Raw genomic sequence first — 27,193 nt, 5'->3', positions numbered from 1 at the left:
GATTATGGTTTTCCTTTTAATTTTCACAATTTTAATCATTACTGATTAACCTTTTTCTTTCAAAATTATTTTTCTGTGCTATGAAAAAATAACTTTTTTTTTTTTTTTCTTTTTCCTTCCATCAGTCTTACCAAATACAATCAGCGAATTACCAAAGAATCAAACTTACTTGGTGCAACATCCATATTCTGTCTTCTGACAATCTCCTAGATGGCAGTATTTTATTTGAAACATGGATGAAGTTTAGGCAATAGTCTATGCCTTTTTTATTTTATTTATTTATTTATTTATTTATTTTGGTGTACTCAGTTGTGGTTGTTATGCTATTTATGAAAATGATGTGGAATCATTTCAAATGAGAAGTTGCTAGCAATGGACCAGATCAAGTGTATATTAAAGACGAATATTTTAGAGACTGACTGAAATAAACAGTGTGTTGGTGTTAATACAGAGCATGTTTTAAGTCTAACCAGTGTAATCCCTATTTATAATTGCTGTTAACTATATGGACATGCCTGGGTAATGCAATTGGTTATATAAAATGATGAAGTTTCAGTGACAGATACAAATTCTACAGTGAATAATTGGAATTCATTTTCAGTGCATTGACAGTTAAGTGAATCATAGCCTATCAGTGCAGTGAAGTAAAGTATTTCAAATGAAACTCCAAAAGATAATTCTAGCTCAAGCATCATCATTGCTTTCAGCAATGATTAGGACTTGGATTGTGGTTGGATCCTGGGCTAAGGCTATATTCATAAAAACATTATTTTTTTCTTGAATTCCTACAGTTACCTGATCTTTACAATCATTTTTGTTTCTACAATGACAGTGAAGAGTTGTAGAAAATAATATGAGGATAGTTGTTTGTATGTATAAGTCTGCTGAAGTGAAATATATGTGAAAATTAGAATTCCTGATAGCAGAGATTATTTCTATTGGAACCTGTCCATTTTATTGGGTAACTTCATGCTTCCACATTTTTATTCTGACTCTTCTGGTTCAGAAAAGGTTGGTCATTGGGGCTGGCCCTGTATAATAGAAATTAAATTACTTGGAGAAAATTGATGAAACAAATAATTCTCTGCTCAAATATGTGCTTTTTCTCCAATGAGGTGATCTGCAATTCTGTTTTTCATAACAAATCTTCAGTCAGTTATTTTTACTGGATCTGTTCATGTACCTGATCCATGGATCTCTCATGGATCTGTTCCTTCAGTCTCTTTCTACAATATCTGTACTTCTGTGCACAATGCTTGATCACCACAAAGATCAAAATAAAGATCAACTGTACTGGGAAAATTGATTGGTACCAGTTTTCCCACTCTTCCTTTACTCCTCCTCTCTTCCTACTCAGATCTTATTTTAACCTTATTCCTTCCAGAAGTAATGATTACAAAGTTTGATTACAGGCTTGGTAGATCAGGGATTCATACATTGTACTCATAACTTCAAAGTTGTCACAGTACGTGCACTTAAGAAATACTGATACGTAGCCTCTGCTTTGGTTTTCCTGCTTTGGAAGTGGTAAGTGAAGGATGTTGAAAGACTTGCAGATGACCTGTATAAATCAACTAAGTATATTCATAAAGAAAGCACAACAAAATAATATTATTAATATTTTTCTGATACTAAAAGCAAACACACAAAAACATTCAGAAGTACTGTTTCAGGATGTGCTGACAGAAATGTGCCTCTGGGAATGATGCCCAAGATACAATGTCAGCCATAGCATTTGGGGAAATAAGAGGTATTAATTCTGAACTGTTATTTTTGCAGCATCAAAGTTATATTAGTTGTTTAAGGAAAATAAACAGCTGTTTAATTAAATTAGAAATTAAACAGATGTTTAAGAAAATTAAAAGGCTGCACAGCCTTACTTCAGTACAAAATGCATCAAATGAAACTGATTTTCTGTGTCTGTCTGTCTGTATGTTGGAAGAAAGTCATGTAACTTTTCCACAAGTACTTGAAATTGGTTTGCACAGTCATCTTTTTCCTTACCTCTGAGAACCTGATTAGCAGTAATGTGTGGTAACTTTCAAAGATGAACAAATCTCAAGTATCCTGAGAATATATGATATATATATATATATATATATACACACATATGTGCATACCTTATGATAGCATATATGTGTCATTAAGGAATGGATGAATATTTTTGTTTGTGTGTGTGGCTTAGTGTTAATAAAGTGCCAATAGAGACTGAGAAGCAATATAAACACTTGTCAGAAATTTTTTACTCGGGATATTGTATAACTGACTGACATACTAAAATAATGCTTTATATATAAAAGGCCAGGCAGTTTTAAAAATGGTTAGAAGTTGTTTTTTTTTAAGGTTAAAAAAGTATTAAGATTGAAGAAATATTTTTTACTTTTTCCTCTGCTTAGAAGTGTACACAATAAACTGAATGAAATAATTTTTTTTTAGTATGGAAAATAGGTTGCTAACAAGAAAACTATTTTGTGTCTGAGGCACGATGGATTGTTCCTTAAAAATAGAAGACATTTGAATTTATATATATATATTTTTTACATGGACTCATGAACTCTTTCTTATTCTAGAAGTGTCTTGTCAAAAAATCCTATCATCTACAAATTCTCAATTCATTCTTAAAATGCATTAATGTAATTAATTATCTTCATTAGGTTTTTAACATTTTACCAGGATAGAAAACTAATGAAGTCCTTTCGAAGTCTCATGCAGCATTCAGCTCTGTCAGTTCCATGCCTGATGATTTTAAAGTTACTTTGATAGTGATCTTACCAGCCCTTAAAAGAACTAATGTAATACTACTGTATTTGATAATTTCAACACTTCTACACTTTTATTATTTTTATAGCGTAATAATAAGGAAAAAATGGGTCAGTTATGAAAAAATGCAGTAGCATCATTGTTCTTCTCTGGACTAATCAAGTTATTTGCTATTAGAAACCTGCATAAAAGTGGTAGAGTTTTGCTGACAAAGCAGCTTAGATTACAGTGGGAACACAATTTCAGGTGTCATTCAATTGTGCCTGTAGTAGAGTAGAACAGAACAGAACAGAACAGAATAGAATAGAATAGGCATAACCAAAGAGTGGAACTGAGAAATAACACATTTTAATATTAGACTTAATGGTCCTATATGTAACTTGATACCATGTTTTCTGCAGAACACCTGTTGAATTATTTTCTTTATCTAAATATTGAAATTTATCAGTTAAAAGTATCTGTAAGAAAATTGTTTTGTAGTGGAGACATCAGACAAGTAAATTTTCTTTTTTTTTCACTTGATTCCTCAGTTTAAACCAGTAACATAGAAATAAGAGATATGATAAATGCCATACTTTAAAATTTAATTTCTTGTAATATCTGAGAAATTTATTGAGGGCCACATCCAATCAGGTTTTGACTGTTTCTAAGGATGGAAACTTCACAACCACTCTGGTCAGCCTGATGTAGTGTTTGACCATTCTTACAGTGCAGTTTTTTGTTTGTTTGTTTGTTTGTGTTTTTAATGTTTAAATGAAATTTCCTGCATTTCAGTTTTGTCCATTGCCTCTTCTCCTTTCACTAGATACTACTGAGAAGGGTCTTGATCTGTCTTCTTCACTCCCTGTGGTGCAATTGCCTAAAGTAACTAGGAAAAATAAACGTAATATTCACATTATAAAGAAAACGTACAGCATTGAAAAGGCTTTCAGGGTAGGGCGTAGCTGCATTACATGTGCATTCCCCAGGCTTCCAAACTTAGGTGCTATCATACTGAGGGAACCTGGAGTGCTGATTCTAAGGAACAGTATGGAGTGTAGAGCGGAGTGGAGACACCATAGCTAGGCTCTGTGACCAGGTGGGGACTCAATTGTACTTGTGCATACCAAGACTGATAAGCTGTACTTTTGCTACCCTGAGCCAATGACCTGTCATATTTTTGACAAAATGCTCTACTCTAGTGTACTTTTGCTCATTATAATATCATTGTAATACCAAAACACACCTCCAAAAGCTACCCGCCTCCAAGGTGCGACCACTCCTCACTGAACATGCGCTCTGAATTTCTCGGGGCCTATACCTTTAAACAGAGATGGGTACACTTTTCACCAATCATAAATAACATATGCCTGACTAGACTCACTCAAGCTCCACCTAAAAGATAGAAAATAATATAAACTGGCGTAAGAGAGAGGGGATATTAGGGAAGATACCATCACAAGGGAATATCATGAGGACCTCCTGATCAGTCGATGGGCTGAACCTCTCTTGCCGCCCCATTGAGACACCTTTGGGTGAGACTTGAACATTTGGTTTTACTGTGTCTCCGTCTCCGCGGAAACTTAGGAATCTCTATAGAGTCTTTGTGCCTTTTAACACGTTAATTTCATGCATGCTAGCTTGCTTTTGCAGGCAGTAAATTATCGCCGGCAATCCAAAGAGCCTGTGTACCTATTGCTGTAATAAATTGCACTTAATTGCATTGTTCCTAGCCTTGATAGTTCTCACTGAGCGAGACTAGAGTGTGTTAAGTTGTTGGAGAATCCATGATCATGAGAGTTCAGTATCCTGAATCTGACAAGACCCGTAACTGTTAATCGGCTACACCCCTTAACACGACACTCCCCTGTACCAGCTTTTTGTGTTGATCAGGTTCCCCTGAGCCATCTGTTGTCCAGGCTAAATGGTCTCACATCTCTCAGCCTCTCCTTGTATGGCAGGTCTCTTACTCATCTCTGTAGCCTTTTTCTGGTCTCACTCCAGTATGTCCCTGTCCCTCATGTATCAGGGAGCCAAGACTTGGACCTATCACTCTAGATATATCTCACCAGTGCAGAGTAGATGGCAAGGATCACCACCCTTGAACAGTGGGCGATGTTCTGCCTGATGCTACTCAGCTGATCAGCCTCCCTGATCGGTCGCCAGTATGTGTACTGTTGCCTGGGTGTATGCTTCCCAGTTGCATTTTCTTTATTTGAACATCCTGAAACTCCTGTCAGCACACTTCTGCAGCCTTTTGAGGTCCTTTTGAATAGCAGCATAACCCTCTCATCTGTCAACCACTCCTCCCAGTTTTGTATCATCTACAGAATTGCTGAGGGTGCCCTCTGTCCTCTCATCCAGCTTACTAATAAATATATTGAAAATATTGGTGCTAGTATTGACCCCTGGTATACCACTAGTGACTGATCCACAGCTAAACTTCATGCTTCTAATCAGTCCAGCAGTTCAGATGGTTTTCATTAATTCTCAATTGTCCTCTTACTTCGTCTGAACTTCATCAATTTGTTGTTACAGAAAACAGTGTCAAGAACCTTACTGAAGTCAAGATAAACAAGATTCAGTGCTCTTTCCTCATCCACCAAACCAGTCATTTCATTGCAGTAAGCTATCAGTTTGGTCAGATGAGATTACCCCTTTATAAATCCATGTTGACTACTCCCAGGCATCATCTTGTCGTTAGTATGACTTTCAGAATTTCCTCCAGTTCCTCCAGGAATGACATTTATGCTCACCAGCCTATATTTTTTAAGATCCTTCTTTTTGAAGACAGGAGTGACATTTGTTTTCTTTCAGTCCTTAGGAACTTCATCTCCACAACTTTTCAAAGACAGTTGAGAGTGGCAGACATTAACCAGCTCCCTCAGCACTCATGGGTCTCCCATTCTGTTAGTTGTCCCATGGACTTGTTTGTGTACAGTTTTTTTTACATGTTCTTTCACCTGTTCCTCCTCTACTTGGGATTAAGGCTTTTTTGCTCCAGACTGGCCCACTAGTTTCAGAACCTGGGATTTCTGAAGACCAATCTTCCTAAAAGTAAAGATTGAGGTGAAGTATAAATTAAGTGCCTTGACTTCCTTTGTGTCAGTTATCACCAAGTCCTCTGTCTCTATCAGCAGCAGTTCCACATTTTCCTTTGTCTTCCTTTGGCTGCTTATGTACTTGTAGTAGCCTTTGACATTCCTCAGCAAATTCAACTCCAGATGGGCTTTGGCTATCCTAAACTTGTGTCTGCATATTTAAATAGTGTTGCTGTATCCTCCTGGGTCACCCATTTCTGCTTTTGCGTGCAGTATTCTTTCTTAGATCTAAGTTTTGTCAGGAGCTCCTTGTTCACGTAGGCCTCCTGCAACCATTTGTGACTGCCTGAACATGGGGATAGACAATTTTTGAACCTGGAGAAGGTGATTCTTCAAAATCAGCCAGTTCTGGAACACTCTTCTCTCCAGGATTGTCTCTCTTGGGATTCCTCCAAGCAGGTTCCTGAAAAAGCCACCATTGCATGGGAGGGCAGAGGGACCTCTGCACAGATGGGATCTGTGCAGTATGGGAAAATCCATCATTTTGTTTTTATTAAAGCTGATAGTTAATAATTTTATACTGGTATCCTCAGCATTTAAATAATGCCTAGTTCTTGGACAGTGAGCATCCTCAAAAAGCTTGGATGGCACCAAGCTGAATGGTGTTTCCCTCCAGGGGGAAGGGATGCCATCCAGAGGGACCTTGACAAGCTTGAGATGTGGGCCCATGAGAACCTCATGTTCATCAAGGCCAAATGTAAGGTCCTGCACCTAGACTGGGGCAATCCCAAACATCAGTACAGACTGGGTGATGAGTAGACTGAGATCAGCATTAAGGAGAAGGCTCAGTCTTGAGGATGTAGTGGTGGATTAAAAACTTTACATTAGCTGGCAATGTGCACTTGCAGCCCAAAATGCCAACTGTATCCTGGGCTGCATAAAAAAAAAAAAAAAAAAAAAAAAAAAACATGCCAGCAGATTGAAGGAAGTGATTCTCCCACTCTACTTATGAGACCTCACCTGGAGTACTACACCAGGTCTGGGTCTCCCAGCACAAGAGAGACACGTTAGAATCAGTCCAGAGGAGAGCCACGAATTTAATCAAAGGGCTGGAGCACCTCTCCTATGAAGGCAGGCTGAGAGACTTAGGGTTGTTCAGGCTAGAGAAGAGAAGGCTCTTGGGAGACCTTATAGCAGCCTTCTAACACTTACAAGGAGCCTACAAGACTCTCTTTTACCAGGCGTGTAGTGATAGTACAAGGGATAACATTTTTAAACTGAAAGATGGCATATTTAGATTAGATATAAGGAAGAAATTATATACTATGGGGGTGGTGAGGCACTAGAACAGGGTGCCCAGTTATAGATACCCCATCCCTGGAAGTGTTTAAGGCCAGGCTGGATGGGGCTTTGAGCAAACCAGTCTATTGGAAAGTGTCCCCCTACACCTTCCAGGGCAGGGGGTTGGAATTAAATGATCTTTACAGGTCCCTTCCAACCCAAACCATTCTATGATAATATTAGATAAACTTTATTGAATTTAAGTAAATGTAAAATGCTTTTTCAAAGGAGATAGCTTACCTACACCCTAAGCAGCACAGAGTTAAATTTGAATCAAGTGAATAAATAACTGCTAAAATTTTCTTTCATAAATTTATGCCATTATTTTTGGATAATGAAATACGTACTGTAGGAGCTTTTGTAATTACAGTGTATATAAACCATTGTATGATATTCTATGAAAATATATGTAATATAAAAACACTTCAGTTTTTATTTCATATTGTACAGAGTCTCTAAAAAGACTTTTTATTTTTCCATTTTATAATAATGATCAATTCTAATTAAAGCTTAAGACACCTGAATTTAAAGATTCATTGAGTTTCTCAGTGTGTAGTCATTCTGATAGGCGCTTCTGTTATAGGAGTAAATCCCATATGCCTTAAGGTGTTTGCTGGTGAGAGAACATCTTAAAACTGCACATAGCAGCAAGAGAGGAAAAGAAGGAAAAGGCAGTAAAGAGAGTATGTGTAATTCTGTGTGCATATGATAGTATGAAAGGAAAAATATTATTACCCTTCAAGATGGAGTGTGAAGATGGGAAAAAAAAAAAAACCACCATTCAAATATGTCTGATGCACTTCTAATAAAGCAGGGTAGGAAAAGCTGTCAGTGGTTCAGCTGACTTTGAACCTTGTGCTGTAGAGTATGATAAATTCTGTTTCTTCCTCCTTGTCCTGGACGTTCTCTTCCTTACTAGAGAACCTCTCTTTGAAAAATTACCAAGATGGACACAAAATATGACTGCCGTTCTTCAGTTTATCATGCCATATCTTTGAATGATGAGGTGAATGGAGGATTCTGATTTTCTCACACTTGATGTAATTAAAGTAAGAATTTATTGATTAGTGCTCTTCTCCAGCCCCTGCCATCTAATGTAGCAGCATGCAACTTCATCATGTGGTATGGTTATTGTTTGTGTTGCTGCAATACTTCAATTTTCCTTGGGACTGTATTTTGTGTTGGAAGGTCCTTGTCAGACCTACTTGCTTGTAATTGCTGTTGTAACCTTTAGTTGGTGTAGAATTTCTCTCTGCAGCAACTAGCTTATCTTCACCATTCTTTGGGTGATGTCATAAAAAGGTCTTCATCTCAAGTACTCTAAGGTAAAGAATAAACGCTATTTAGGACTATGCTTTCAGATAGATAAAGCCTTTTTCCTTTAAAATGTAGTCACACATGGTTCTGTTGTAAAGTGAGAGAAGTGCTCTTTGTTGTGGAACTTATCATAAAGCCATTTTAGGATGTATTCATTTATTTGTATTCCTTTAAATTGATAGCCATTCATCTCCAACTCATCCTGAAAAATTAACTGAAGAGAATTCTCTTACTCATATTTTCTCCATTGTAGAAGAGACCCTGGTAGTGCAATTCTGGAAACTTAGCCCCTTGTTTCTCTTACTTTGAATTATTGGTGAAATAGTTGACAGAAGAATTGAGTATTTCAGAGATATTTTTTTATTTTATCTAAATAGCAAAATTGACTTAGTGTTGCAGTATTACATTTGTATGTCAGTCATTCTAACACCTTTTTGCTTTTTGCCTAATATCTACCCTGATTGAGTCTTGCCCTAAGTCAAAAAGATGTCCCAGTTACAGTCACTGGTAGATTATATCTGAAAAAAATGCTAACACTAGGCAGGAAACAGCATGTGTATTTTGCAAAATCAATCCATTTGCTAACACATTTTTGTCCTCTATTTGACTTCAGGTGTGCAACATTGTTATCTGTTTGGACAGTGGAACTGATAATATTAGATCTGTGGAGTTGCAAGTTCAGTAAAGTAGTCAGATTGACAAAGATAGTTGCCAAAATAAAAATGATTTTCACCTTGAATGTGTAGATCATTCTTAGAATTTAGACTTGCTGCATGTGGAATAGTATAAGGTAAATGCACCTTATTTATAATTTTGTTTTTATTTGTATTTTACCAAAAATTATGAATTCTATCCTCAGAGATACTGCAATCATGAAGATATTTTAAACAAAAAACGGTTTCTTTCTGTCAAAAGAAATTATTTCTCTTTCCTTTTGTTTCTTTTGACACAAAGATATATTGCCTTCATGTGGTGCTTTTTGTTTATACTAATTGCAGTGTGAAAGTATAAGTTCCAGGAAACCACTCTTGTATGTTGCTTTCCACAGTATCAGAAAATGATGTTAAATGGTTGAACATTTAAGTTGGTCTTGCGTTGAACAATAAGTGAACTTAGGTGAGCTCCACATGCCCTTCAAATGTAAGTTACTCTGTCATTTGCTGAAATGAACTGGTCATATTCAGTGATCATATTGTACATTCTTAAAATAAATATAGGACTTGCCATTAACAAATATTTATAATTAATTTAAGGAGGTAGAATTTAACCAAATAACTCATGTATATAAATATTTTCTTCATCCCACAGATCGTACAATAGTGCCACGCAAAAGTATTGGTACCTGCTCCCTCACATTTAGTCCACAGATTGTGGAGTTATTAAGAGAATATAGGAAAAAGTATGTGAAATGACAATGGCATGATTAAGTATTAAAAAAATGAAATAGAAAAAAGTTATAGTCTTAGAAGGCAATGTCTAGACATGTAAACTGGCAGAGGTCTCCCCCTTGGCTATTGCAGTCGCAAAGTGATCATTCTGAATTCTGAAGATCTTAGGATATCGGGATAGGGAGCTGTATTTTGGCCCTTTGATTCCCAGGTTGGGTTATCTGATTGTCCTGTCATATAAAACATGCATTATTTATTCTTATGTTATTTTTCTTATTTCATCTGCAAGTTCCTTAGATCTTTGCTCCACTGCAGATTCTTAAAACTTACATTCACTTTTATACTGCTTTGTTTTCATCTGATGATCAAGGGTTGGATTTCCTACAGTATTTTTAAAAATAAATGGTTTGTTATTCATGATGGCTCAGTTCAAATTTTAAGACCAAAATCCACAACTGCCAATAGCTTTCCAAAATATCTATTCTCTCCATCTTTGGGCAGTTGTATCTTCTGGCAATATCTAGTGAGTTGGTTTCAGATTAAGACTAAGGGCTACTACTTGCTTCTTGGTCTAATAGTTTTGAGTTGAGTTGCTCAAACTTTTACGTGTTGCCCTGTAATTTTTAATTTAAATTATTTTTATATTCTTGCTCTACTGTTTTCTTTCTGCATCATCTGGAATATCATCCATAATATGCAAGCTGTAAAAATATAGCTGCTGTAGAATCGAGCCATGACAGTCTGCTTAAGATGTATAAGTTCTGAATACCAATGGAAATGAAGTGTATGGTGTTTTTGACCACTGAACCCTTACTAAATTAAATGAACAGTGCCAGCAGAGTTTCACATTTTTACATAACAGTACATTACCAGAATAGATCTGATGATTTGATAAAAGCTCATAAGAAAAGTAAACGATTGGAGACAACAACAACAAAAAATGGAACATTGAAGTGCTCTGTGTGGAATTGAGAGTATTATACAATAGATAAAATACAATGTGAGTAAAATAAAATATATAAATATTTGAAATTATACTGTGTTACTGGGAATAAAACTGTTAATCTTGCTTTACAAAGGTCATTCTGAAAATGGTGTTATCTGCAGCAGTGTTATTTGAATATTATTATTTCAAAGTAGCTATACCATCTCTGTGATTATGTACCTGTATTTATAACAAATACAGCTTATGAAGAAATCTTAGTCTGCAGCTGCCTATGTATTGTACAGTATATTTTCACACTCTGAACTTCCCACTTGTACACATGCATGTGTGCTCATACACATATACACATGTACAGTGTTGTACAGACTTTAAACAGCTGTTAACAGAGATTAAAAAGTAAATGCTGTAGATTTCTTGACACTGATTTCCATTACTTTTTGAATAACAAGTGATATAGAACATTTACTAATCTCCTATGAATTATTGCCATAAATAATTAAAACTAAAAGTGAATTGGCAAAAAGCATTCTATTCTATGATTTCATTTTAACTGGTGCAACTATTTAATAGTCAGTTATCCACAAATGTTTTTTTTTTTTTTTTCTTTATTTTTTTTAAATGATTTCTGCCAACTAGTAAGAACAGGCACACCTTACTAGAACTTATTCCATGTAACAACTTTTCAGTTGTAGCACTTGCCATTTTAAAATGCTTTTCATTTTGCACCAGTACTTTTACATTAAAATATGCAAAACGGCTTCCTTGCCCTATGCTGGCACAAGAGCTCACTGAAGAACTGACACCATAAAGATATACATTGTTATGTACATTTTAAGAAGTTCAAAAAGATGTGATAATGTTCATGTTTTCTGCAAAATGCAAGTTTTCTTCACTTCTACCTTTAATAGTTTTTAAAATTCTCTTTAAATGCTGCTATATTGCTTTAGCAAACAAGAGGTAGAATAAATTATTTTCCTTAATTAGAGGAGAGTTTTAAATTTCAGCCTAACTATTGCAAGACCAAACCTCCTCTGTATAAAGTTTGAGCTTTGCCTAATCTGATTCTTCTGACTTACAGCCTATTTCTCTTTTTGTATTTCTGTCAACAGAAAGCTGACCTTGCAGTTGCACCATTGGCAATTACCTATGTCCGAGAGAAAGTCATCGACTTTTCCAAGCCATTTATGACTCTTGGAATAAGTATTTTGTACCGCAAGCCCAATGGTACAAACCCGGGCGTCTTCTCCTTCCTGAATCCTCTCTCCCCTGATATCTGGATGTATATTCTGCTGGCTTACTTGGGTGTCAGTTGTGTGCTCTTTGTCATAGCCAGGTAACATGTCAACTTTTGTGATTTTTTTGGCAATTGTTATCCTCTTTTTCTTACTAATAATTGTCAAAAGTCACAAAAAAAATCTTACTTTCATACTCTTATAACTTTGTGATGTACAGAAGAATAATCAATGATGAGGGCTCACACTATTAATTTTCTGCATTGCCATGCCAAGTTTCCAGTTTGTTATGCTGCCAGGTATTGGGTATGTTAGCTAGTTTTCTCCTTTTATTTACAAATTTAGAGACATTAGCAAGTTTATGTAATGCCTTTTCCCATTTGTACTGTGTTTACAAAGAAGGGGGCCAATACATTTTGTGTTGTTAGCATGTTTCATTTGTTGCTGTGGGGCTTAATCACAAATTGAGTACTTAGCTGCCCATGTTAATCATAGATGTCCAAAATGGGCCTTTACATATTGCAAAAATAACATATTACTTGATGTAGTTTAGAGTCTTAGAAGTAGGGTACTGGAATTTTTATTTTTTAACTGTGTGTTAGGCAAAAATCCCTGAGATACATCACATAAGTTAGAGTTCCAGATTTTAATATGTTTGGAAACAAGTTTTTAGAGTTAAGGACCTCAATGTGACTGCTAAATTATAATTTTACATCACTTTTTATCTATTTTCTTCAACATAGACAATCAGGAAAAAGTCTCTTGTCAAAAAATCCTTTTATATTTACTTTTTCATTGTTAAGTAATTGGAATTGACTCCAGATGTTCACAGAAGTATAAAATTGTCACAAATTTGACTCTTGCTGTAACAGAAAAAAAAAAAAACACACAACAAAAAACACAACAAAAAACAGTCAGAACAGTCTATCACCAGTTCCTGCAAATGTCAATCTTCAAATATCATTCCTTCATTCCTCCTAGTATTCACTTTTAAATTTTATTACTATTATTTTTTGAATTGAGTAACTATAAACTACTGTTTTTTATCCCAAACTTCCCTTTAATAAGATTTTTTTTTTTTTTTTTTGTCTATAGCAATGATTTTTAGAAGCAAATGTTTGACTTGATAACGCAATCTCACTTCAGCCCCAAGGTTTTTATGATTTCATTCTCTGGTCCACAGTAGAATCTTCATATTTTTCTCTCTCCATTATGCTGTAGTTGATACCAGGGTTCTCCATCTTTCTTTGATACTATCTTCTTCATTTTAGAGAGGTTGTATCATTCTTGTAGTAAAGGGAGAGGTAATATTTCTAGAAACCATTTTATAAGTAATTTAGCAAGATCATCTGTACATAAAGTGCAAGAAATATTGAAGTAATATAGACAACACTAAAACACATTCTGTAATGATTAATTTTATTTGTGTGCCTTCCTTAAAAGTGTGCTTTAAAGAACCAGACGTATGTTGAAAGATTCTTGAAAGAACAGTAGATTTTAGTGGGCTATATACTAAACAGTAAACTCATTTCTGAGGTGTTCCTGTACCACAGACACATCAGAAAGCACAGGATTTACACTTGAGAATAAATTACAAATAACATATTGTGAAACACCTCATGTGAAATATTTATGTGTATATTCTGAAAGTTTTAACCCTATTGTTATAATTAAAGGACATTTTCAGCATGATGCACAGAGCTTTTGACATGAGGATCCCAATAGGAGTTTTATGGCTGTTTCTACTTATGGTTTGAAAATGTGTCTTGTTATATTCTGTAGGAAATTTTTCTAGAAGACATTTTTAAAAATTATTATTATTTTTTATTTTTATTTTTTAATTAAGCTATTCAGCCACCTTATCTCTCTAACAGAATTGGAAACAATGTTTATTTTCAAACAGAAGCACCACATTTTAGACCATTATTGCTGATTTTTGTGACCAGCGCTACAGAAACCTCATATACTTGGAAGCATTATCTTAATTGTAAAGCATTACAAAATACATTTTATATTGAGCAGAGAGGAATCTATTTTTGTATAAAGTTTTTTACACTCAACTTTATATTAGCTTTCAGATTTTTTAATACCTTGTAAACCGTATAATCAAATATTGATGACACAAATTTAGAAATAAAAGATTTAGGATTGTGTAAGACAACCTATAGATTTTTTTTTCTTCATATTGCAGAACAACTTTCTAAATATGTGGTAGCATTTTCTAACACCATAGTTCATACAGGGGAAAAGATATAAGTTAAAAACATAATCACTTGATGAATACTAGACAGAAAAGCAAGTATTCAAAAGTAAAAGTGCCTTTTGCAAATTCGTCTGTCATGTAAAATAAAATAATGTTACCTGTAGTGTGATTCTGTAGAGAATTTTGCAGCTTAGTGCTAAACATGTATTTTCAGTACAGATTATAATTTAGGTGCTGTACAGGTATGCATTTTTTTCAGTCCTGATTTTGTGAAACTGTTGGGCTGTATGCCACTAAATTAATAGGTTCCATCCAGAGTGTCTTATTAAGAAGGTTTTTATTTCATAACAGTCTTGTCATAATGAATGTTTAAATACAGTGTTTCATAAAAACTATTGTGTTTCCTAATAAGGTGTATCTATGTTTGGAGCAATACTTAGTATGTCTTTTATGATATGTTTTTTTGTAATTACAGCTCATCAGAGTATTCAGAGTAGAATGCTTACTTTAGATTTACACCTCCCATTTTTGTGTCAAATGTTTCATGAGCATACTGTGATTTTATTGTTTTACCATGTCTTTCAAACAGGACCAGAATATAAGAGCTTAATACATTGAAAACAGAAAAGAATAGTTCTGTTTTGGTACTTGGAATTCACCCAGTGGTATAATCCTATTTAGGGAAATTTCCCTAATTTCCCTATTTCCCTATTTAGGGAAAACTGAAGAAAGTAGTAAAAGGTTTGAGAAACTTTGAGAGAGAATTGCTGAAAGAACTTTTGTAGAGTAACATAACAGGTATAAATGAAAAAAAGGAAAAAAAAAAAAAAAGTAATGTATCTCAACTCTTTATTAGTCTTTTCCTTTATCTGAAAGAACATTTGGTTTTCACTTCCAGTCTGAGAACTGGATATAAAGAGCTGGAATATTTACATACTCACAAAGACAAGGAGCAAGGAGAGATATTTATTCATTAGTTAGGTGGCTTCTCTGTGTCATTTTCCTCTTGTACTTCCATAAATTGATGCATCATCTATTTATGTGGAGATTATAGATCTTATGTTCTGAATGAGATGAACTGTGTATTGTAGTGTATCGTGTTCAATTGTCATTCTTGGTGTGGAATTATAGCTGTGATTACTCCATACACATGAAAACTTCATCTTGGTTGTTGTGATTGTTGAGTATAAGTAGTTATGCTGGTTACTCTCTAAATGTTCCTTTATTTTTCATACATGATTGATAAACCTAGTCTCCCTGACACTAAGCCTATTACTTTTCTGTGAACAGAGAAAGTCATACAGCATTTTTCTTTTTTCTTCCTTTTTCTTCCTTTTTTTTTTTTTTTTTTTTTTTAATAAGTGGCAACAGTAACTGGTCTATTTCTGTTGCTAGCTGGTAATGTCTTTGTATCACTCGTAGCAGCATCTTTTCTTATCTGACATCTTGATTCATTCTTTGACTTGGAATACCAGTTAAATTCACAGTTTACATGTTTAATAGGTGGAAAACTAAGGCTAGAGTAAAATGCACCAACTCCTTTCTCAAGTTCTGTCAAGTACACAACATCTTTTGATCTGCATAATGAAAAACCTTGATTACTATTTCTTATTCATCTTTGTTGTTGCAATCCATTGTTTCATTTCACAAGAAATATGCTGATTTCATACAGCTTTGCATACCAAGTTCAGAGGCACATATTGTACCATCTTTTCCACTAGCCTGTGTATATGAAACAGCTGTTTCCTATTACCTGGACTCAGCAAAATCTGATGTGTTAGTAACTGGGGGTACGACCCGTTCTGCATAGGTACTATGATGAAAACCAGTTTCATACCTTTAAAAACACTAATTTGATAAATACATCTTCCAATTCATGACTTTCAAGAGTAAACAATGTTCAGCTGGCTTACTTCATCATAGTAATCTGATTTTTGAAGTCCCTTATGTATAATTTTAAACATCCACGGCTTCATGAAGCTTTTCTGAAAATCCAATTTGAAGGAAAAACTACTTAAATATTTTTTATTCATTCACTTTCTACCTGATTTACTGGAATTCAAGTTGTTTCCTGCACATGGAAGTATTTCTCTGTGTTGTAAGGTCTGCTTGCTGTGAACATGTCTGTCTGTCATGATGCAGTTTACTCTTTAAGTGACCTGTCTTAATACCTGGAAGAGAGACACCTGCCTTAGCATAATGCTTCACCTTTATGGACTAGCTGTGAAGTAGATTAGCTGTGAAGTAGACCCTGGATGAAACACTCTACTAAATGAGCTTTTACGCTTCTTGTAGTGAGCTGTCTGGTATATCAGTGAATCTGTTGTGTAAATATGCTTAAATTGTGCTCACAGCCTTAATTGTTAATATTGACTCATAAGTTGTTGTTTTAATGGGCTTGATTCTCCTTTACGTGTACCACATTCTATACGTATGGACATTCTGTTACCCTTGTTCTAGTTTCAGCTGTCAAAGCATATAGTAAAAAACATTTTTATTTATTTATTTTTTTTTTTAAGCAGAGATCATAGAAACACAGAATCAGAATATCCTGAATTGGAAAGTACCCACCGTGATCATTGAGTCCAACTCTAGGTCTGCACAGGGCCACCAAAATTCAAACTATACCATTTAAGAGCACTGTCCAAATGTTTCTTGAACTCTGGCAGACCAGTGCCTGACCACACACTCAGTGGGTGAAGAATCTTTGCCCTACACAAGCCTGACCCTCCCCTGTCCCAGCTCTGTGCCATTCCCTCAGGTCCTGTCGATGTCCCCAGAGAGCAGAGCTGAGTGCCTGCCCCTCTGCTCCCCTTGTGAGGAAGCTGCAGGCTGCCTTGAGGCCTCCTCTCTGCTCAGGGCTGAACAAAGCAAGGGACCTCAGTCGCTCCTCATAGTTCTTGCCCTCCAGATCCTTCACCATCTTTGTAGTCCTTCTTTGGGCACTCTCTAATATTTTCTTTTTAAACTGTGGTGCCCAAAACTACACACAGTAAAGTGTGTGTGGGTGTAAGACTGCACCAGTGCAGAGTAGAGAGGGACAGTCAGCTCACTTACCTGGCTACCAATGCCATGACTAATGCATCCCAGGATGCAGTTGGCCCTCCAGGCTGCCAGGGCATGCTGTGGAGTCATATTCAACTTGCCATTAACCAAAACTCTCAGATGGCATTCTGTGTGTCCAGCCAGGGCTGCCCCTTCCCAGGTGCAGAATCCATCACTTGCTCTTGTTAAACTACATATGGTTGGTGGTTGCCCAGCTCTCTAATTTGTCAAGATCCCTCTGCAAGGCTACTCTTGACAGAGCTAACAGGTCCTCCCAGTTTAGTATCATTTTACTCTATACATCCAAGTCACTTATGAAAACATGAAAGAGAACACATTTATTTTAATATTTTCTCTGTGAAGAAACATAGGAATATCCTGCTTCTTCAGACTTGAGCAGGTACCTGAGGATTATATCTTTCTGGAGTGCATACATAACTTTTTACATTTCATCAGTCTTCTTTTTTATTTCATATTTATTGGTGAGCTGATTCCTGTCCTTGAGCTTGTCTGATTGATTCTTGAAGTATTCCTTGAAAACTATCTTGATGACAGAAATTAATGGTAGAATGAGAGGGAACTACTTTTCTGGCTACTATGGAACTAAATTACTATGTTGATATTTATTCAGGTACGAACTCGGCATATTTGCCCTTTAGTCTTAACAAGCATTCTTCCTATGAGAATTTTATCTCCTGAAGCCTCCCTGAAGAGCTATAGCGTATGTTATAAAGTGTTTTCAGGAATGGATTCATCAGCCAATAGGGCAGTCCAGATGGCAACCCTGAAATCTGCTTCTCTTACTATCTTACAGAATTCAGTTTTGTCTCAGTTGTAATGCAGGTGGGGATATTATCAACTAGATGATAAAATACTGTATAAGTAGATGATAAAATACTGTATAAGTAGTCAAGGATAAACACACGCAAAAAATCTAGCTATGACCCTTAGTCTAATGCCTCCAAAAGATTCATTATAGACTTTTTTTTTTTTCTCCTCTCTCTTCTGTGGGTTTTCTAACTTCTTTTGACTGATATGTTTTTGTATCTGTACCAAAAAAAAAAATAAATCCTAATATTATGTGAGAATGGTCTAAAAAGGTTATTCCTCTCTGAACTAAAATTTTCCTACTTTATTTTCCTACTTTATTTCAAACTTTGGAAGTTTTAATTTTAGGTTTCTGTCATTTAAATAAAATGTCAATAACTGACCTAAATATATAGAGGACACTTCAACTATATCATAGTTTTTGCACTAATGAGCAAATTATTAAGTATGTGCTTTTCACTTAGTCTATCCCACTATGTGTTACAGCAGTGAAATTTTACAGTCATCTTGTCTGGCCAGCAGTCACTGGAAATGTTGTAAGTAAGACTTGCATATGACATTTCAAATATGCTCAGATATTTCTGCTTACAACTTTTGACAAATTGTGGATGACAACTTTAAATTGCTCAAATAAAATGGGAGTTTACTGTCCTCTATGTGATCAGTATTACCATAAATCTGTGTAATCTGTAATATTATTTAAGTTTTATTTTCTATAGTCAGCACACATCCCATCCTTTTTCTATATCGAGAATGCAAAACATACTGAATTTGTAATGCTTTCTTATAGGCATCACCTAACTTGTGTTATATAATTATTTTGGGTAGTTATGACACAGGTTGCAATCCATGTTATAGAATCTAAATGTTGAGGATGAGGACATATGGCAAAAAAAGAAAGACATGTATAGCAATAAGGTATAAGCTGCAGTCTCTCACTTTGCTTCTTGACACTCAGAAAGACAATACAACCTCTTACCTCTACCACAAGAAATGTATCTGGGTTCATTGCCAGTTTATAGAATATCTAATATAGAAATAAAAAACTCAGTAAGGACTCCTAATCCTTTAGGATTCTCATGAATAAATTCTGTATGTTTTCAAACTCCTTCTGATGTTCAAGAAGAGCCAAGAGCATCAAGAGGTCTCACAATCTACATAATAGCATCTATTAGAATACTGTTACAGGTTGCAGTAGAAGAAAAAAAATCTTATCTTGTACTCTTGTAACATCAATAACCTCCCTAGATTTTAGGGGGTGAAAAGGCAAAACAATAAAACTCTAAAGCCTTGCCATACTGACAGTAGGTCAGTCTGACATCCTGGACACTGCATATTATACATCAAATGTAAGCAGATACTGTCATTAGCTAAATCCCCATATGGACTTTGAAGATGCTTATTTATCTACCTGGTTAATTCTGGATTCTTCTGTAATATTTTTTTTTTCTTGGTGGAAATCTAGCCAAACTTTGTCTTTCACAGAGTTAATATGTGGGTGGGGCCTCCCTAGGAAACAGAATTAGGTCTAGTGATGTCAGTAGTTAAGGAAAAGTAGATAAGGAAAACACTTTGTAGCATTTGCTCCATCAGTGTGTTTTATATTAATTCGTGTTATTTTGTAGATTAACCTAATCAGAAAAAAGCTTTTTTAAAATTTTTATCTTTATTTATTTATTTGAAAAGTGTATAGTAGTGTATTTATATTGCATAAAGTTGCATTTGGCCTAGAAACTTTCTCTTGCTTTTTCCTCATTATTCTGAAAGCCATCAAAAGATTCTTCAATACAGCACTAATTACCCCATAACGTAGGTATTTTGAATGGAAGAACTGAATCATAACTCTGTTCATCCTTAAGGAATTTGAACTCTTACTACCAGCAAATCAAGAACTCTCTTCATTCTCATTTACTTAAGCATCTTTGTTTAAAACCAGGAATGGACATTCTGTCTGTACTGATTCTAATTTTACTTTTTAAGTCTTGGTACATGTAGGTGTTATGCATTTACAAACATTTATTTCCTATCCGTTTTGATGGAAGATTCTATTACAGCCTTTTATGTGGTCGTAGGAGTGCTGGTGGAAAGTTGTATCAAAAGTCATGTTGGTATATTATATTTTATAGCATGGTTTCTCTCTCTCTCTCTCTCTTTTTTTTTTTTTTTTTCCTTCCCTTTTCTCATTTATATGTTGCTCAACTGAATATTTCACTGTCCAAATAAGTCATGATTCTATGTATTTTTTTTTGAATCTTAACAGTATCTTACATCTGACAGATCTCTAGCAAACAAGCCAAAGTTTGTTTGCTAGAACTCTTTTAGAAGATTCAGCTGAATAACCTGACTTTACTAGTAAAATCTCAGTTTTCATTGGTGAATGGCTCTTAAATAATGAGTTTACTTTCTGGCCTGCTTCCATTTTCAGTTTTGACTGACTAGAATTGTTTGGTTTGATTCATTCTGCTTCATTCAGTTAATTGCTAGACATCTGCCTGAATGCCATTCACTGTTAATCTAAATCATTATTTCAAACAGCCTGCAACAGTTTAGTAATTGCATTTGCCTTCCCTTCATCCCTAGAACATCCTGGGAGATGCTGAAAGGTATTATGCTGTGTGTATCATCACTTCTTTTCACACAAATGTAACCTTAGTTCATACTTGAGTTCACATGCCCAGTTTCCTGTCATTTTTTGCATACTACATAACCAAGTAAAAATATTATAAATATACAATGGACTTTACTTTGGAAATACGCCAGTAGTCAAACGTTGACATTTATATATATACAAAAAAATGTATGTCTAATGTTATTGGATTTAACTACAGGCAAGAAAGCTCCCATCCACCTCATTTCTTTTCTTAAAATGCCTTGGGTAAACAGCCTATAGCTAGGGCAGTCAATAGCTGAAGAGTTGTGAAGAGTTCTCTAACAGCATGCAAAGCAAAGTAATCCCATGCTCCTTTCTGAGAAAGGTACAAAACAATCTGAGGGTTAACTTATTTTAGTTTTCAAAGATGTTAACACTGTAGTAGCACATGCAATGGTTTGCCCTTATTTTAAAATCCCTTGCTAATTACCAGCACATACAGTACATGAAAATATCAGATTGCTTGTGTGAAGTAGTTTGCTTGAAAAAGGTATAGAGGGAGTCTCCAAAAAACTTGCTGAGCATTCTTTTCGGATCCTATCAGTCAGTTTCATTAAAACATTAAAACCTTTTTTTTTCTTTTCTTCTTTTTTGGGGGGGTGGGGGGTATGTCACAAGAAAAAGAAAGTAACAAACAGATCTAGACTTTGTGTTTTCTACATTTATTTAGCAAATCATAGCATGGGATACAGTTAAATGTGCCTAAAGAGAATGGTTCCTCTATAGATTAATCCAAGTGTTTTCAAGATAAAATTATGCTTTTGAGAAAGACTACTGTTTCTTCTGGTTTTGGAATTGTGGTGGGTAGGAGGGTTATTACTTTTTTTCCATGTGTTTTACTCTGGCATGGATTTTACTCTGTCATACATTGTATTAGTGGGGAGAAGGAAATTGTAACTCTTGCCATAATGCATAATAATAGTTTTCTTGTGCGATTTGCAAAGCAGTGTAGTCCTCTAATCTGAAGAAAAAAAAAAAAAAAAGTAAAAAAAAAAAAAATAAACCAAGAACTAGTGGATCAGGAATGCTGTCAATAAGTAACCAAGAAAGCACCACAGAACTGTCAAAAGATACAATAAGTAATTTGATACAAGTGATAATTTGAAAGTGTGCAAGTTAACTGGTTGATTCCTTTGATTCCTTTTCATTATCATCAGTGACTAAATTTTCAGATTGATTGATTTATCAGTGTATGAATTTGACCAGCAGTTGACACTTTTTTGTTTTTGTTTTCCTCCAAAAATCAGAACGGCAAAGTTCATGTAGGAGACATTTTATTTATTCAAGCCATTTTACACAAACTTGGAACACCTTGTTCTTAACAGCAAAAGTCTTTCTCAAGAAAAATGTAGGGGTTATAGTGATATGATGTTATCAGTCTTGCTTTTGCAAAGTTAGCATTGATCTTGCTTCTGAGTACCCAGAAACAGTTGTACTTTCTCTGTTAAACATAAAAATATTGAGCAAAAATGCCTGTAAGGATTGAAAGACAATTTTTATGCTAAATGAGGTAAACATATAAAAATGAGCATTATTTGTTCACTATAAATAAGTGGACTGTTATGCAATGGATTTCTTTATATCATCTAAATGTAGAGAAAACATTATTGTGTAATGTCGATAATACAGATGCAATACTAGGCTACTTTTAAATGTTTGTAACTGAAAAGTCAAATGTCAAATTATTTGGAGTGGTATTAAATGCTTGTTACATTTTAGTTTTTAAAAAAGATCTGTTTCTGACAGCAAAACCATAAATAATTAAGTTGTGCTCCTGCATATCTAGCCAAAACCAGATTTTCTAAATTCTTCTGACTCTCAGTCACCATTGTCCATATTATTCTGAAAATATGTAAATTGAGCTAACTTGGAAAATGAATGAAAAAAAAAAAGTAAAATTTACTTGCTAGAAAATTATGTCTTTTAAAGATAGATTTTTTCTTTTAGATTTTTTTTAGACTTTTGAATTTATTAGACTTGGGTGATGTTTAAATGTTATACTTTAAAGCAGTGATATTTTTAAAATAAATTAGGAAATAATTAGGGAATATTTATTGACTGTGATATTCAATATCTGGAGATGAGAAGGCTTGTTCTCTAGAAGTCCTGTAGGCGGAAGTATGAGAATTATTTATCTTATTTATTAATTCTTAGATGTTAGCCAAATTTTAACTGGCTTATGCAAGAGTTCAGGTTCTAACTCATTGTAGTTGGAGCCATTGAAGCACCAACAAGACTTGACCAGAATTCAGTATGAAAAAAAGAAGTATAGTAATTGTGATTCTGTGATTCTAATTGTTTTTAACGCTGAAACTAAATCACTAGTGTGTCCTCCAAAAGTTTCTTAATTATCTGGGGAAGTCATGCCATGTTAATTCTAATAGTGATATCACTTTAGTGTAAAGCTTAATTCAGGATTAAGAACCAAGGTGAATATTTTTTTAAATAGTATTATAAAAAGATCTATTTTTAGCCACAAATGTATCATTCTTGCAGGGAAAAGAATTATACAACATAGAAGTTTTTCAGCATCAGAGTTAAAAAGTAAAGTATCAGCTAATGAAAGTTGATTTTTTTTTTTTTTTAATAAAGCCTTTAAAATATCAGAATGTTGCTTATTAACCAGTGTTTTATCACTTCAGAGAGGAGTTTAAGTATAAATATTTTTTATTAAATAGGCCTGTTTAAATCCTTCTAGCATTTATTCACTTTCATCGTACTTTTTTATTTATTTATTTATTTATTTTCTTTTTTTTCTTCTTTTGTTTTGTGTGGCCATTACACCTGTGTGGTACCTGCACTCACCAGTTAGGTCTTGTCTAAAGATTTACAGGAGAGCCTCTAGCTTTGAGAACCACAAAGGCAATGTTACTTCAGCTTGATGAGGCCATTTGTATAATTCCAACAAACTAGAGATTCAGTAGACCCAGATCTACTGCCTTTTTCCATTCCAATTTCTTTCCTCAAATACATGGATGGAGCAGGAGTGCCACCTAGATGACTAGTGATGGGGTAAATAGTGAAATGGTAGATAGCAGAAGGTTTTGCACTTGTTTTCCCTTCTCTGTTGCATTGTTTTTGTGCATTCAGATCGTTAAATAACTTCTTGTCGTTTCCATGAGAAATAGCTTTAGCTTTACACAAAATGAGATGCCCATTTTCTGTTTACTTACTTGTTTTGTAGAAACAGAGATATAGTGTTCCCATACTGTAGTGCCATCACTGGTGATGTAACACAGTTTTCAGCTAACAGTCAGTACAGTAATTAGCTCATGTTCTTGATAGGTATTTTGGAGTGAAACTTGGAAAGGCGAGATGCAGATCCAAAAGTTCCTGTGAAAGAATTCCACCACTTAAAAATTCTGTTTTTGTGGCTGACACACTGTAACTGATGAGGCCTGTCCAGAAGAAAAATGGAAGCAGTTAGCAGAATTTTGTACATTGTACAGCTTCACTGTGCTCACAGAGCATGGCAAAGATAATGTCAAGTTGCAAAAATATCTGTAAAAGGATTTTAATTAGTCATATTTATCCTCCACACACTTCTCTCTCTTACTTTCTCTCTCTTGTTCCCCTTATTCTAAACAGGCATGTTAGATCAGAGTGAGTAATCATGTCAGAAACCTGGTCAGCGTGCCCTTCGTTTATTGGAATTAAAGGAATTTTCACCTTGCTTCAAATGTAACTGTAATTAGATAAAGTTGCTAGGTATGTGGATAGCAGAGGTTCCTTACAGATCTCAGTTTTGTTGTGAGAAGCCCAACTCTGCCTCCAACTTACATGTCAGAGAAGATTGTACTCATAACGCCTTCCTCATCATTCTTTCGTACTGCACAGTCATTTGTGCCTGTGCAAAACAAAAGTCAAAAACAAGGAGGACAGTGTTGCACCTCTATTTTTCATGAAAGTGAGTGACTCCACAGGTGAAAGCAGTGGAGATTTCTTGATGGTATGGAAAGCTTAGCTGGGCTTTCTTGTAACCAAATACAGATTTCCAAGAGCAATGCCGAGCAGGCTTATATCTTGTTACATAACAAATACAAGGTGCTTGCTTTAAAGAATTAACAGTTCAGAAGGAGTAGTTAAATAGTTTAAATTGTTAAGTAGGATGATAATTTCTATATGGTACAAAGACAAGTGAAAAAATAATAAATGAGTACATTTCTTAAATAGGCAGGTTCAGCAGTCATAGCTCACCAGCTGTCTAGATGGGACCAGATTTCAGCTTACTTTCTACATAAGAAGCAAATGAATTTTGAGGAGGTTTTGAAAGATGGGTATAGATTTTGGCCTTGGAGCTCTTCTGACATGAAACTTAGATGAGATTCAAATGGTGCCAGTGAAATAACTGCACAGAATAACTTATGGTAATTTAAAGCCTTAAAAACACTTCCAAGTTTGTCTTTCTCTAGGGGAAGAGCAGTGGATATGAAGAAAAAATTAAGAATAAAATCCTAAATGTTACATATCAGGTTAATTTGTGTTGAAAGGGATGTGATTGTAAGTATTGAAACTTAATGGAAAACTGCAGGTGCTTGGGGCAGGAGCATGCACTAGCTGCCTCTACAGAAAGATACAGGTTGACTGTGGGTCCTGTACCACATGTACCAGATCACTAAAGATATTTTGAATATCCTGGGAAATCTGAAGAGTCTGAGACATTTGTGTTGAGGCAGCTGAAACTCTCTGATGCTGTTTAAGTTTCTTTATACATTACGTATACGTTTATATGTAGATTGGATTCAGATAGTCCATGAGGTACTAAAGGCAGTACATTTGAATCAAATGACAGGATTATTAGATAACAGAAATACAGAATGATGTCAAACTAGTAATCCTCAGTAATTAAAAAGTTAGTGTTATTGTCTTTCCTCAGAACAAAAGAGGGAGAAAGTAGTATACAGTCTTTTTTTGGTAGTAAATGAATGAGTTACTCATATGTCCACCAACATCTGGGTATGGTCCCTACATTGTTGAAATACTACTTCTAGAGTCATAATTTCTAGAAAACATAGGCTAGAAGAAATCCTGAGCTGAGGCAAGATATGGTATTCTTGCCTGAACCCCTGATGAGGTTTCATCAAATTAGGGGGACTGAGGGGTGAATTCCATAAAAGTCACAGTACTGTGAAGAAGCATGGTTGGTGAGGGTGTGAGAATGGGAGTTCCTGACTGACAGTGTTATCAATGAAAGAAACACAGGTATCTTTTTAGTATGTAACTAATTGTTTTGTAGGTAGTTCATATCCAGGCTTCAGTTTTTTTTTTTTTTTCTTTTTTTTTTTCTTTTTGAAGGTTTCTAGACTACTGAAACCTCCAAAAAGCTTCAACCGCTTCTCTACCATCAGGATGTGGAGTTGCATTTCAGAAGAATCCCTTTGCCCACACAGACTTCGAAGCACACAAGTAGACATGTTTAGTTCTATTAAAGTTTTTTGCAATCTAAAAATGAGTCATGCATTTTAATTCCTTTAACCATGGTCTTTTCCTGAAGAAATCCTTTGTGTTAGCAGTAGCTAATTTGTACAGTTTGTACAATTATTAGTACTGTTGAGAACAGTAACAGAATAATCAGAAAAAGTTGAAACATTGTAAAATCAAATATCAACCTGAATAAGACAGGATGCTATATTATTTTCCTATCACAAAATCAATGTGGAAATCAATGTGAAAGCTCTCACTGATTCTGATAGTAGCATGACAGGTCTCAAAGTCTATGTATCTGCTTCTCAAGGGCTAGGGTCCAGGGCTTGCTTTCTGGCCCAGAGGATCTGGGTCTGTGTTTCATATGACTAAATGCACATGGTCTGTGTTTCATAGGACTAAATGCGCCATCATCTCACGGATCCCACCCACAGCGCATACTGACACTTCCCACTGAAATACATCTAGCCTTTATCTGAGTGAAGTTAGCATAGGCCAAAACTGTGGGCAGGAATGTGGTAACAATTAAACTGTTGCAGATGACTGCATGCCACTGCTGCAACCTGAGCCCTTCCCCTAGTTCACCGATGTAGGTATAACCACAGAAGCTCTCAGAATTATTTGGATTCCTATTTATAATATCTTAAAGAGACTTCAATCAAGCACTGTAAATACAGAATTATTTATTTTATGTAATATAATTGAATTCACAGTCAATTTATGATTACTATGAAAAGAACTAGTTCAGTTTTCAAGTAGATTTTGATAAACCTTTATCAAAGCCCCAAAACTGAAAGCTATTAAATTTCTTCAAGAATCCAGGAGGAGTCACAGATTTGCAAGAAAACAACCTTAATGGGCCTTATAAATCCAGCTATGAAGATTTTCTTTAAATCAGTGTGTCTATTTACTTTTTTCACATCAGATGGAAAATCTCAGTTCACCAAGCTTTATCAAGCTGTCTTAAATTTTAAGCATGAGGTTGCTAACAGTTCCAAAATCAAATATACTTTAAAACCTTGTTGAATTACAGAAAGGT

The 27,193-nt window shown here is 34.9% G+C and overlaps 1 protein-coding gene across 1 annotated transcript in view; it reads left to right on the top strand.

The window, feature by feature from the left end:
• GRIK2 (glutamate ionotropic receptor kainate type subunit 2) overlaps window positions 1-27,193 on the top strand; it is a 377,958-nt gene that overhangs the window by 232,188 nt on the left and 118,577 nt on the right. The window contains exon 10 of the mRNA XM_035320853.1: window positions 11,882-12,105. Coding sequence (XP_035176744.1) covers window positions 11,882-12,105 — 224 coding nt within the window. The remainder of the gene's footprint in view (window positions 1-11,881; window positions 12,106-27,193) is intronic.

Source organism: Oxyura jamaicensis, chromosome 3, assembly GCF_011077185.1.
Source record: "Oxyura jamaicensis isolate SHBP4307 breed ruddy duck chromosome 3, BPBGC_Ojam_1.0, whole genome shotgun sequence".
Classification (NCBI taxonomy): Eukaryota; Metazoa; Chordata; class Aves; order Anseriformes; family Anatidae; genus Oxyura; species Oxyura jamaicensis.
Note: the sequence above shows the minus strand (reverse complement) of the source record. Positions and strands in the feature narration are given on the sequence as shown.